The sequence below is a fragment of the Pseudochaenichthys georgianus genome, chromosome 14, assembly GCF_902827115.2.
Source record: "Pseudochaenichthys georgianus chromosome 14, fPseGeo1.2, whole genome shotgun sequence".
Classification (NCBI taxonomy): Eukaryota; Metazoa; Chordata; class Actinopteri; order Perciformes; family Channichthyidae; genus Pseudochaenichthys; species Pseudochaenichthys georgianus.
The window spans coordinates 21,892,800-21,907,638 of record NC_047516.1 but is presented as its reverse complement, the minus strand read 5'-3'; the positions used below and the strand labels follow the sequence as shown (position 1 = coordinate 21,907,638).

At 40.5% G+C, this 14,839-nt stretch overlaps 1 protein-coding gene across 2 annotated transcripts in view; it reads right to left on the bottom strand.

Moving 5' to 3' along the window:
- Nucleotides 1-14,839, bottom strand: part of LOC117459067 (neurexin-2-like) — a 179,115-nt gene that overhangs the window by 71,167 nt on the left and 93,109 nt on the right. For both annotated transcript variants that reach the window (XM_071205482.1, XM_071205483.1), the window contains 4 exons: nucleotides 7,887-8,006; nucleotides 7,418-7,799; nucleotides 3,335-3,525; nucleotides 389-562 (listed from right to left, as the gene is read on the bottom strand). In XM_071205482.1, the coding sequence (XP_071061583.1) occupies nucleotides 389-562; nucleotides 3,335-3,525; nucleotides 7,418-7,799; nucleotides 7,887-8,006 (867 nt within the window). The remainder of the gene's footprint in view (nucleotides 1-388; nucleotides 563-3,334; nucleotides 3,526-7,417; nucleotides 7,800-7,886; nucleotides 8,007-14,839) is intronic.

Below are 14,839 nucleotides of genomic sequence, written 5' to 3'. Positions count from 1 at the left end.
GCGTCACCATTAAGCCAAAGTTTGGGTACACTCAGATCTACCATATCCTGTGAAGTGTTTTCTGTGAAGGTAATTTGTACCTGGGATATTAATCAATATTATGAAGTATTTTCAGTCAACGCTTTCCTGATTGTTCTCTTGTTTGAGTACAATTCAACCAAAGCAACTGGAGTTCTTGATATTATTATTACATGTTCGCTATTATAATAAAACCACACGATGTGTTCTGTGGCATAATGGAGCAATCAACAACGCTGTTTATTACCAGAACACATGCAGTGTAATTAGCTTTTGGTAAACGCTGACTTCCTCTGGTTTCATGTGTGCCGAGGAAATCAGATGACAGGAGCATTCTCTTTTCATTGTGCCCAGCGTGTTTCCAGCTCACCTCCACAGCCGGGCTCCACCTCTCCGACCTTGTGAAGGGCGTCGGCCAGCAGGTCGGGGAGTCTCCCGTTCAGGTCCACAGACGCCAGGCAGCCCTGGTACCCTTCCCGGGATGCTATTAGCCTCGGCAGGCTGCTGTACATGCTCTTCCCAACACCTCCAATGTACAGCTCGCCTGTTGGTGTAGAAATGTATCATTAAGTCTCATTTCATTTCTGTAACTTCATTCTCTGGTTTCTATTTTCCCACGGTTTGAATTCACATCTAGCTTCTAATTTGCACTTCCTTAGAACAGACACAAGGCTATTCAACCATTGGTTTGTCATTTGTAAAAGATATAAGGACATGATTTTAACAAGATACAGGGATGACACTGTTTGCAGTTTATTTATTTATTTGGTTTGTGATTTGATTTTATCTTGAATATCATTTACCTCCGTTATGTATTTGTTAGTTTATTTATCAGGTTATTTTTTTGTTATTTTATGTTTTTGTTTGTTTTGTTTTTTTGAATAAAAAATGTATTTCTTTAAGAAACAAAACAAAAAGTGTTAATAATTTAGTTTTTGGGAGAAGGGGTGGGATTAAATAAGTGTACACTTCTTCCCACCTCTTCTCAGATGTGTAATTAAAGGAATGGTCCACTCATTAGATAATTAATCAAAACTTCAGTATTTAGTGAAACGTTATGTTTAAACCATACCCTGAAGAAATCAGCGATATTCCCCGGTAAATAATGATTTTATAGCTCTTTTTTATCAAGACCTGTATATTCCGTCTGGCCGCCGCCATGTTTGCCATTTTCAGTAGTCACGTGATGGTCGTGACGTCATCCATGCGTTCACTTTGTCAACACACGGAAACATGGTGGAGTATTTCAGTTCGGACTCGTCAGCAGAGGAACAAGTTTTGACCAATGTGAAGAGATTGGATGGGGGAATTCAGCCATACATATCAGTATGACAATACGACACCCTCTGTCCTTAGTCCCTCACATCGTACAAGGAAAAACTTCCGAAGAAAACCCACAGTTTAAAGGGAACATGGGAGAAACCTCAGGGAGAGCAACAGAGGAGGGATCCCTCTCCCAGGACGGACAGACGTGCAATAGATGCCGTGTGTAAATTGAAAAGATAATACATTTGCAACATAGGTAGTCCAAATGTTTGGAAATGCATGTGTGTATAATGGGAAGATGATATAAGATACTATATGTATGCATGTAGTACCACCCTTGCTAGCGATTCCCTCTCTAGTTTAGCATACTCAGCTTCGTTGTCCCTGGCCATAGAATCACGATTTTATGGGGCCGGAAAAACTGGGGGGAAATACACACTAGCCGGTACTACGCTATATGGAAAGGCCACCAAAAACTGTCCTGGCCTGGACGTTAAAACGGGGCTAGCCGCTGCAATGGAAATGCGCTATAACATACCTTATTCTTACTCCGAGCACTACTTCTGCTCCTCCGTCGCTTCACACTTGCAGAGGGCGATTTCTCTACTGGCCGAACTGGTGTCCTGGTCGGTGATGACACCAGAAAGACCGATGGTACTGCATCTCCATTGAGTAATGGTTGTTCTTTAAATCCCATGTTATGTTTGATCATACTCTCAGAGTAGTCGTCCGGAAATGTGAAATGTTCGCTGCATAGATGACATGAGCCTGTAAATCTCTCGGTTCGGGCCGGCCACATTTCGCTAGCCACTGCCTCCGAATGTACTTCTTATGCTTACCTTTTGGCAACAAATGGAACCGAGCATTCCGTGGATTGTTCCTATCCGAATTATGGCAATATTTCGCGATACAGTGAGGCATATTTGAATAGAGAAACTACAGTAAATAACATGGAGATCAACGTGTCTTCGAAAACCAAACGCATGGATTACGTCACGTCCGGGAAATGGCGGCGCCCACAGTGTTGATGTTATTTCGGTATATAATCAGTTTAAAATCACTGATAATGTCATCGGATTAAAAAAAAAAAGAGAGAGACTGGCAGAGACTGGTCTGTTTTATCGGATGATAATTTTTTAAAAATGAGTGTCATGAGCATACCATTCCTTTAAGTAGATAATTTGTTCTTACGTAAATTAGAATCAGGAATATTTCTGTATATCAATTTGCTTAATTTTGTATTGTATAATAATTCTCATGTTACATTTTAGTATTATTGTTTTACACATTCAAAATAAATCAAATCAAAATAATGAACATGTATGCAAGTTTCCACCGTCTGGCCAACATTCGCTGTCATGTGGATTCGCTGAAGACCTTCCCCTTCCCTTGCTCTCGAGTGTATTGTGTTTGTATTTTCCGTTGCAAGATCTTGTACAAACCTTTAAGTGCAAAGACTCTGTCCTTTCAGCTGAAATAGATGAACTCTGTTAAATGCTTTAGACTTGTATTGACTTTACTAAATAACAAAACCTTGCTTTCAACTTCTATTATTTGTTCATTTCTTGCCAAACAGGTTGTTTTTGATTTGTGTGGAATTTCCTCCACACCTGTGAGATACAGAAGTCTTTCATTTCATTGAATCCAACATTGAATTAAGAGATTTAATTCTACGTTTTAGCATTTAGGTAATTTAGTTAGTGGTTGACCGGACTGTATTATATTCAAAGCTGTTTCCAATACAACACATGTGTGAAGAGGACAACAAGTTTAGAACAAACGTGAATAATTTACACATTTTGGACAATCTCATGATACATTTTGTAAAAGTGGAGTCCACCCTTTTTAGAGCTTTTGAATGGGGCCTGCTTCTAGTTGTTGGTACATGCTAAACATGTTCCTGTATTTGTGTTAACATACAGTATATAGGAACAAAATACATTAAAATACTATAAAAAGTCATATGCTAATCTCAATTGTATCTTTTACTTTGTTGTATTCACTGGGTCCCTTGATACAATCCTTTGATTTAAGCAAGTAAGTTAATTACCTTTCAAATCCAGGTTGCGGGCTCCATTGGCGTGTTGGGTGACGGTGCGGGAATCAATCTTGAGGATGTGCACGTTGCTGTTGTCCCGGGAGATCATCACATTGTGCCACTGGTTGTCATTAAGTTGCTTGTCAGAGTTTCCCTTCATTAGCGACGGCCCATTTCCCAAGTCGAAAACATAATGAACGTACCTACACAACAATACAGATGATTACATTTAGTGTTTCTTTTGTGTCTCCAATATGCTGTTATGGGATCACTGTAGACAATAAGCACCTCAAGCTGCGTAAACTGCTGTGCTTTGTGATGGAACAACTGAGGGGTGGGGGTCAAAGTCAGAAATGCTCTTTGTTGACACAGATAACAGTGAATGAATGAAGACTAACAGCAACACGAAATTACATTTGAGTGCACTGTCAAAAAACAGAATCTTGTTTAAATCAAAGTTAAGCAGCATCTATTTCAAAGCTGCCACACTTCACAGTAAATATTGAGCAGCCTGGAAAACAATGACAGAAGCGTTGGAAGCCATTTCTCGTCTGTGTTGTCTGTGCGACTTCTGCTGCAGGCTGCGGAGCCGAACAAGGCCTCCTGCTGAATAATTGCTAACTGGGAAAAGAGTCTGTGCAAGGTTTGACAGCGGAAAACTACAATCGTTGCTTTACTTGCTCAGTTTCAACAACCCTTCTCTGCTAATCTGTCAGTGGCAACAAATTATCTACAATGAATAAAACATGAGGAACATATATCTGTTGCCAAATGTGTTTGTGTGAGAATGACACCGGTGCTCTGGTGATGGCGGTTATTGTTTTTGTAGTCATACTTCCTCTATCAGCATCCCTCCCTATACTCAAATAATTTATGATGACAACATTTCAATGCTATTTGGTGTGCCTGTCCACTGCTGCAGGCGGATTCATTGAAGAAATAAATCGTGATTAAGACATTTTGAACCCAAAAAAGGAGAAAAGTAGAAAATGCACTCTTCAAGGCGCCTTAAGCTTTGCACGACTAATATTTTTGCACTGATGGATATCAGAACTGCACACTTTCGCCAACTAATCGGCTAAGTCGCTTAGGATTACTTTAGTCATTTTTAATATTCTTTTTTCTGCTGAATGACTAATTTCCCGAAAAATTCTGAGCACTTCTCTGGTGAACAGAACATTACAGGGTTTGCTTTTGCATGGTTCTTTGTGGGGACACAACTCAACTAACAGTTTAGTTAGAGACAGCTCTAGTAGTAGTACTCCAGTTCTGAAAACTTTACACTGACTGTATGTCCAATAATTGATTTCAAAATACTGTTGCTGGTCTATAAAGCATTGAATGGTTAAGGGCCAAAATACATTTCTAATCTCCTGCTAAATTATAAAATGTGCTTTTAAATTAGTGTTTTTAAATGCCATTTCACACACACACACACACACACACACACACACACACACACACACACACACACACACACACACACACACACACACACACACACACACACACACACACACACACACACACACACACACACACACACACACACACACACACACACACACACACACACACAGATTCTCACTCCCATCCCGTCACATATTGACGGACGGTCAGGGCCCCTCCCCGTCGCTATATTACGTACAGGGTACCCCTTTCCCGTCATTTTCTACGGGCAGGGCGTCCCATAGACCTTCATTGCGGACACAGCCGACCCCTTGCCCGTCAGGCTTCTACGGGCAGGGCGTCCCATAGACCTTCATAATGCCTATTTTAAGGTTCATTTGGCCATTAAAATGCGTTTTGATGTCATTGTATGCGAGTAATGAGTTTTTATTTCTGATTAGTTGTGCAGTACATGTACATGATGTTTAGTTTGCTAGTTATGACGAAGATTACCTTACGTCTGTGAGGAAAATACATGGGGCTCAGAGCCTCGTATTTTTAAAATCTTTTTTTCCTTCTAATTTATTATTCTTTTCAAAATAACACACTGTTATTTACTCACCAATAACACACACTTATCCTTGCTTTTATTTATTGGTCTTTTTTGGCGTCCGTCAGGAACTGAATTTCAAAATAAAAATAACCGGAAACAGACGTAGGCCTATAAGGGACAGTTTGAGCATCATTGCGATTGTCAAAATGTTTGAGTTTAGGATGGCCGAAGACACTACACTACCCAGAATCCCCAGCTATCGTTTAGGACTACAGTCCCCGTGATTACTCTTCAAGGTCTGGGATTGGATGTTGGAGTGGCAGTGCGCCAAGGTTACAGCGTCAAACAGCTGTTTGAAATGGAACGAAACCACGCCAGACTATCCAAAACTGGAATCGAACACCCCCCCAGAACTACACACTACACTATTGTGTTTCGCAAAATGTTCTATGGGACGTCTCTACTGAATGTTTTCGTTTTTCCCACAATTAGAAGTTGCCAGTATTAAACACATTGGTGTTAGTTAGTTAGTCAATTTATTGAACATGTCAGAAACAAAACAAATATATAACAATAATATATATATATATTCTCTTTTCTTTTTTTTTTTTTTCCTTTTCACTCAGATTAATAATTATAACAAAGTACCAAAAAAAAAAAAAAAACAATAATAATAATTTTCAGATAGTCTCTGTTCATGTTCAACAGGGGCAAGAAGAAGCTTAAAAAACTTTTCTGGTCCTACCCCCTCTAACATATATTTTATGTTATCAAATGTAAAACATATAATTAATAAATGGGTAAAAATCGCTGTCCATAATGCGCAGCATCAATATATAGCATTAATATATACCCACATGACAGCTCATTGATACTTTGTAATTCTACTCCACTACAATTCAGAGGTTAACCTGGTATTTTTACTCCACTACACTTATTTGAGTTACTTTGTAGATTCTGATTAATGATGTGAAATATAAACAACCCTTAAATCAGACTTTAGTTACACCTGAGTAAAATTCAGGGAAGGTGATTGTCAAGTGCCAACAATCAGGAGAGATATTTGATAGTTGGTGCTTGAGAAGACTAAACATGTATCTGCAATTGACATTAATGGAAACGAGTAATAAAGTATATTAATTACTCGTTATTCTCTACTAATAGTTAATTAAAGACTATATATTATGGCTATTTTGCACATCCCTTTCAAGATTTCAAGATTTTAAAGGTGTATTGACATATCATTTACACAACTTACGGTGTAGTTATGAAATTAATGGTCCCTCAACAGTGCATTACAAGACATCTATCAATATGTGTGTACCTCCACCATTAAACTGTCATATTCTGCACATTTCTTATTCTATCTACATACATAAGAGTATAATTAATGTGTATAATATTAGTTAAAATAAGTGCTGATGAGCCGTTGCGACTTCCGACTGATTTCGATAGAGTGGTACTATTTCTTAATGCTCTTATGGCACATATCCACTGCAGCGGGGTAGCCCCGTTTGAGCGTCCCTAAGCATCCTCACTCAGGCCTCGGGCTGCCTCGCTGGCCGTCCGAGGCCGTGGCGCATTTCCATTACAGTTTAGGACCTGTTGTTCCGTCGAGCTCCCGCTGGATGTTATCATCCCCAATGAGATGTAGAAACGTCGTCACCTCCTCGGTCGACCACGGTTCGCTTTTCTTTGACGTTGCCATTTTTGTAGCTCGTCCGTTTACAAAAATGCTGTGTATAAAAATGCTGCACGCTTGCTTCTAGATATATATGCGACGCTCGGGATGATCTCGCACGCGATCTTGTGACGATTCTCTCTGACCAATCAGCAGTCGAGAGTGTTGACGTCACTAGTTCAGCCCTGGCCTGATAGAACCACGATTTTATGGGGCCGGAAAAAGAGGGAAAAAGTACCCGCTAGCCGGTGCTACGCTATATGGAAAGGCCACCAAAAACTGGGCTGGCCGCTTGAGGACGATTAAGGACGCTTAAACGGGGCTACCCGCTGCAGTGGAAATGCGCCAGTGTCTTTCGTTTTTGTAAAGCACTTTGAATTGCCTTGTGTTGAAAGGTGCTATACAAATAAACTTGCCTTGCCTTGCCCAAAGCCCCTTCTATACTTATCCGAGTCCAAACACAATGACTTACCCTTTGACCAGCTCCACCACGATGAAGTCACTACCATCTCCAGAGTTGTAAAGTATCAGCCCGTCAGGACTGGTGGTCTTGAACTGAAAGAAGAGGTGCATGGAGGCGTAGGCCTGCAAGGTGGAGAAGGCCAGATAGCTGGCCTGCGCTGTGAAAGTCACAGGATTGGCCACAATGTGCCTCATGCCGAACCGAGCATTCAGCTCGCAGTAGGAGATGTCTCCGTTCTTGCACTGGTCCAGATACAGCATCCCGTTGAAGGAGAGAGCTTGCAGATGGCCGATAAAGTTGGAAGGCATCACGGAGATAAACCGCCGCTCTGTCATGATCCCCGTCTCGATGTTGTTGAATTCCAGGCGGGTGTGGGCGCCTGTCATGTGGCCTAGGGGACAAAAAAGAAGCTCAGATTTAAACTACCTTTCAATATCTGCAGCTCAGTAAGCACAGCTCCTGCAATCCTGCTACACACCTTCCACCGTCACATTGTCCACAGAGAGCAGCAAATTCTTCCCACGCCGCACCACCTTCACGGTGTGCCACTCATTGTCATTCAGCTTCTCGCCTACCAACAGTACCTCTGGACCCTTGCCTGAGAGGAGTAAAGTGAGTAAAGTGACAATCATACCACAGCAGCTCAGTATACATCCTTTAAACATGAGGCTCACTTCACAGGGTCGATGCATTCGTCCACTTCCAGAACAACAGACACTCACACAGACATCAACATTTACCGGCATCCAATACTTTGCATTCACAACACAGTTTGACGATAACATAAATCAAGGTAGCTTTTATTTTCAGGCTCGGGGAGTAACGGATTACATTTAATGGGATTACAAAAACAGTTAAGTGTATTCCTTACATTAATAAAGGAGTTAATCAGATTAATGTTACATTTAAAAATAAAAAAACGGGGAATACTAGCAGGATTACAATGCTAGAAACCTAAGAAAGAGCATATGTTTGCTTTTAAAGGAGCACATGTTATTGTTGTACTGTTCTGTAGGCTAATACGTCCAAAATAACATGTTTCATTGACTAAGGTTACATTGTCCTGTTGTCTTACATAATACACTAAGTAAAACACATCTTATTGAAATGTATTTTGTATTATTTGCATTGCATTTTTCATTGACGTAATCCAAAAGTAACAGAAGGTAATCAGGGTACATTACTCTTATTTTCTGATGCTCAGATTAAGTTTCTGGTTACATTTTTATTACAGGTAAATTGTAAGTGTAACAGATTTAAAGTACCCCTGGTTATTTCTGTCCTGAATAGCAAGTGATTTGATTAATGTCTATTTAGATATTGTATTACCCAGGGGCTTGGTTTAAACATGCAGCTTTAAGTTTCAATATTCCTGCACTATCCTCTGCCTTTTTCGTTGGTTTCAAAATAGGTCACAGTGCACACGCTTGCCACTGCAGCACCGTCATCCCGAATCAGTGCCGATGCAACAGGCCGACACGGCAGTTCAAAGGAGTTCTGACATCGCTTGGGAAACTAATTGGCCATGCCTAAGCTGACTGCGCCTTCAGGGGTTTGTCTGTCTAATTGAGCTCATGGTGTAGGAGAATTACAGGGGACGTACAGAGGGCAATACATGGAAAACATCAACTGCTTTCCGAACACTGCTCTGTTTCATCCTCAGGGAAATAAAACTGCGACTGGAGACTTTGTCCAGAGCTGCATATCAAGTGTCTTTACAGCACACAGCATGGTATCATCATCCACTTGACGAATATCGACTGCGTACACCAGACAGATCAATCGCATAAAATCATGCTCACTATGTTTGACTGATTTACTTCCATAGTGAGAAACAAACCACTCACTGGAATCGTCTCCAACACAAAAACAGAAAGGTTTATCTTGTAGAGATGACAATTGCCGTAATGGAAACAGAGATAGTGGAACGCTGGATATATACACTGCACAACAATATATATATATATCTGGTGTGAGGGGTAGGGGTAGGGTTAGGGTAATGTTGTGAATCGAGTGGCCCATGGTGGTGGTGGGGTTATGGCAGGCGTATGTAATGGACGACGAACACAGGCCACTCGATTCACAACATTACCCTAACCCTACCCCTACCCCTCACACCAGATACTGCCTGGTTTTCGGACCCCCCCAGACCCCCCCAATAAAGCAAAACTGCACGTTTCAGAGTGGCCTTTTATTGTGGCCAGCCTAAGGCACACCTGTGCAATAATCATGCTGTCTAATCAGCATCTTGATATGCCACACCTGTGAGGTGGGATGGATTATCTCGGCAAAGGAGAAGTGCTCACTATCACAGATTTTTTTCAGATTTGTGAACAATATTTGAGAGAAATGGTTATTTTGTGTTTATAAAAAATGTTTTAGATCTTTGAGTTCATCTCATGAGAAATGGGAGCAAAAACAAAAGTGTTGCGTTTATATTTTTGTTCAGTGTATTTATCTTATCTGTGCTTCTCTGAGGGCGGCTTCCCTGATATCTAACGTCAGCGCCTGAAAGTCTGTTTGCATATCTTGAGGTGTACTTATGTTACTACACATTTAAAGAAAAAGTTGTTTAATGGGATTATAATTTTAGAGGGAGCTGCACAAATACTGATACATCACCTCAAGTTATATCATAGGGGACGTAGTCATCGTGATGTCGGCCCATCAGTTTGTGGAATATGTATATTGAAGCTTTGCTTTTGGCGTTTTGGCGATCTTGGTTTTTGACCTTTGCCAACTTGTGACATCAGGGTGAGGCCAAATGCGAACACTGATCAAAGTGTTACACCAAACTCTCATGAGATGAACATACACCCTAACAAATATACACTTGACAAACAAAAACAAGGAGAGCACCCAAACCGACCTGTCAATCGCAATGCATGTCCTTGAGTCTATCTTTTTTTATCAATATATGACTAGGGTTTAATAAATGAACATCGTGCCTACTGAAAAGACATGAAACTCGTAATTTCATAATGTAAACTAATCATTTTCTCATAGACTTCTATGCCATCTGACTATTTTTTTGCAGCCAATGGCGTCGCCCCCTACAGGTTTCTGCTGGGTGTGAAGCAAGAGACCCCTCTGTACCCCAGCTCAAAGATGGTCGCATAACACATGGGTCTAGGGCCGTTTCTCAATCTCGAGGATACTGGCTTCCAAGCCAATATTTCAAGGATGCTACGTCATCGAGTGCCGCCAAAGTACTGTTCCAATCTCCAGCATACTTGGAATTCCACTGAGGCCGCATCCTTGGTTTGGGGGAAATTTCGAGGCTGCACATGGGTAGACTTTGCGTCCTTAAAATCCCCACAATGCTTGGCGCACGGACCAATTTCAAAAACCCTTGCGGAGATGGCTGAACCGACACAGCACACATTTAAATGTAAGTATGTGGTGGCGTAGAACATGTGTAGTGTTGGTAAATGTGTTACTTTGTTAAATTTGTTACCACCATAAAATTAATGTGTTCCGTGAAAGTAAAGCAAGTTCATAATTAGATAGACATCGTGAGGTATTTATTTTCGGTACAGTTTATGTTGAAACCGTTAGAGAGAGTGGCACACTTGTTAGCCTGTTCCATTCTTCTTCGTTTTCCGAAGCCGTGGCTCGGAAGCATACTTGCTTCGTTTCTGAAGGAAGTGACTTGGAAGTACGCGACAACCAAGCCAGCATCCTCGTGATTGAGAAACGGCCGAGGATCAACTGTCGATTGTCAATTTGCATTGTGGGTATGTAGTGGGCAGGTTTCTGATAATAAAGGAAAACGTAAAAAAATACAGATATCTGTTGTTCCACCGCATCAATGTCAAAATGCAAAACATTTACTTTCATTCGTACAAATAAAAGTATTATTTATTGTCGTAATATTATATTTGATAATGGGGTCTGTTACGTGCTCTGTGTTGTTTTTCTCTGTCTCTCTGCTGCGCAGGTACACCTGGCTCCGCCTCCCCAGGTGTCCTAATTACATTCAGCTGAGGACGACTTAAGGAGAAGCTGGAGGAGAAGAGGTCGCTTTTCCTGTCCTGATGCCGAGGGATTCTATCCGTGGATTGCCTCTCACCCCACGTGTGGATCCGTAATTCTCTTTGCTGTCTTATTATTGTGTGAACTCTGGAGGATGTTAGATTAGGTTTTTCGCGGCTTTGTTTTTCCCTTAGGTTGTGTTAGATCTCTGGGTAGAGAAGGGAAGTTCTGGGTCCTACAGCCCATGGTGTGGCTGGCCCAGGCCCCCTTCTTGTTTGTTTTTGCCGCCCTCCAGACTTTGTTCCGTTTGCCGGTTGGCATTTAAGTTACGGCTGTGCTGTCAATAAATGCTCACCGTTAATTATACTGTGTGTTTGGTGTGGTTTGTTTTTATGCTGCGGGTCTTCCCACGAGCCACTACCGCTACAGGTAGATAGGGGGACAGGTCGTAACAGGGTCATTCATTTTTTTTTATCTCAGTATGAATAAAAAATGCAGCACACAAAACAGCTTTTAACATCAGTGATGGTGATCTATCTCAAACACTGCAGTGGGCATCAAAATGGTGTAATGTTATAAGTATTCACACACAGACCTCTGAGTGTAAATCCTTTGAAATGTGGCCTCCTTTCAAAGTGCCTTTGCTTCACAAGCTCAGTGGCTCGTGGCTCGAGAGCAAGCCGCACTTGTAAGAGGTCTATTCGGTCCAGTTTTGATCCTCAGTTAAAATTGAATGTGATTCATATGTTCAAACAAGAATAACTTCAAAGGCATGGTGCAGTTATACAGGTCAGCATTACGAGTGAGCGGAGACTTTGAACGCTCGATGTGCGTGTTAATCAAAGCATGTTATGGTAATTTTGTAGGACAAATGCTTCATTTTAAAACCGTCTGGTGTTGTGAAGCATTATTCCCCATATCCTGGAGAATTAATCAAGAGCATTGCAGAAACATTTGTTCTTAAATCTGTTACCCTCCCACTGAAAGCCTCCCAGCAGCTCGGTGGTCTCCGATTCCTTTAGAGAGAAACTACCCTGGCCATTTTCCACATCTGAGTAATGAAAATCCTTAAAGGTGTTCAAAACAAGGACAATTAAAACTCACAACGAGTCTATGTTGCAATCTGTAATGCTCCCCACTGAAAGCGCTCACTAAACGACAATAATTTTTTGATTATTTTGGAAGATAATTTGGGATAATTGGCTCCATTTTCCGTTATCCCATCCATTATCTCATCTGCAGTATTGAGATCTTCAGAGATCACCGATGTGGCAAACATGAAGCGGACTTGATCAGGAATTAATTTTTTCCACACAATAAGATGCACAGACATTTCATATTTTCTGTGCACAGTCTATGATGGTACAATGCCATCTGCTGGTAGAGAGGGCAATTACTTTGGCAAATATCCGAGGATATAAAGGAGCATGTCGACCTTCCATATTTCCCCCCTTCTCACTTTATTAATAATACCTAAAGGCAGTTATTATTTTTTTGTAAGATTGTGTAAATTCTAATATATGTTTCAATATTTATATTTTTCATAGGATAATATATTTACATTTAACATTGAAATCAACAAAGCACACTTTTTGGAAAGATTATTTTTAAGTTGTATGTGTTTTTAGGGTTTTGACTATTGGCCTTGTATATTCTGTTATTGTTTATCATTTATTGTAGAACAGAAATGAACCAAATCAAAGTGGTTTACAGAGACAGTCCATGCACTCTCTATCAAACAACACACCCATGTATCGCACACACACTACTTACCTCAATCAGAGGAACACAAGTAATCCATTCAATAACATGGACCGTTGCTTAGGCTAACACATGTTTGGTAAATCTGCATTAACAGTAAATTGTCCCCTTTTGTGTATAGCCATTACGTCAGCATCTCAGATCAATAGGTTAACATTAAACAACATTTCAGACCAGACTGTCGGTTATTGATCTTTCTATTCTACGTGCTCAGATGGTAAAATATGTTTTATAGTGCACAACAAATAGTTTTCCTTTCATCTCCGGTGAGTATAAAAACAATTTAATAGGATGCTAAATTGAACAATAACAGTTAAACCCATTATTCTAGAGAGTCTGGGAATTATTCATACATGAGGCTTGGAAACAAGCTTTCAGTCGGCGCTCGATTATAGTGATAATTTTTGTATAAGCGTTCAATAGCTTCCTCTCCATTTGATGATCTTTATCAGGGAGCCGTTTACCTCTTCACTGCCGAACGGCTTTCTGCCACCGCTGTAATCAGAAACTACATTTAAATTGCCTGTCTCTCAGTATCAGGTGAGGGCGACAATCTACATCATGAATTCAAACATTTCCGCAGTACAACCTTAAAGTGCCACTCTATTTCACACAAAGAATACCAGAAAGTATATTCTGCTGATAAAGGAGGGAAATTGGCCTTTGGCATTCATCTGCTATCGACCCAACGGATGTATGTTTGCCTATTTAAATGCAGCATGGATCATGATAATGTATTTGATGATTTGCTGACAGGTCACTCAGTAATGTTTCATATTAAAAGGTTTAAGTACAGAACATTTATCCAGCCTGTCCCCCCTGCATCTATAGCACATATGGCCCTAGAAGCCAATTACATGTGTGGTGTCTTTTGACGCATGACAACAAGGTGGACTTAAATACTTAATTAATCGTTTTTTTAAATTAAAACCTACATCCGTTGATTTATTTTGAATATTAAGAATATTTTCCACTTAAGGGTCTTGGATATACCAGTATCGATTATCACTGTGACATTTAAAACATACATATCTATGTGATGCTAATAGTACACATGTTCATTGTGGATTTTCTTTTTTTAAGTTCATCTGGTTGCCTTTAAAGGTGGGGTAGGTAAGTTTCAGAAACCGGCTCGAGATACACTTTTTGTTATATTCCATGGAATGCTCTTAACATTCCGATAGCAATGAATATCTTAAGTGCTTTGACAAAAAATCCATAAAAAAAGTTCATCTGTAGAAGCCGGAATACTGTAAAAAGTACAACCAGCCGGCTGGCTAAACGGATTGGATGGCCTACCTGCCTGTCAGCCTTCCATCGGGGCACAAACTTATCTCGTGCCCTCATTGGTCATGTGCGCGTTCGTGTGTGTTGGAGGAGGGGCTCTATAAGGAAGTGGCAGATTTTCTCCGGTTGTGTATTTTCAAATTCTAGCGATCTCCAGCCGGTTTCTTAAACTTACCTACCCCACCTTTAAACTAACCCTTACTGTTTATTTTATCTTGTGAAGTTATGGTTACAGACTATCTACCTCCCTTAACTGTGTTTTGAGTTTCAGTTCTCAACAAAGAAACAAAACACACAGTTATAGTACGAAGTGAATTTGACTTGTGGCATGATTATGATTATTTTACATGTTCTATAGGTCTAAGGTCTTTTCGCTGACATTGTTACAGCCCTAGTAACATTAACGGT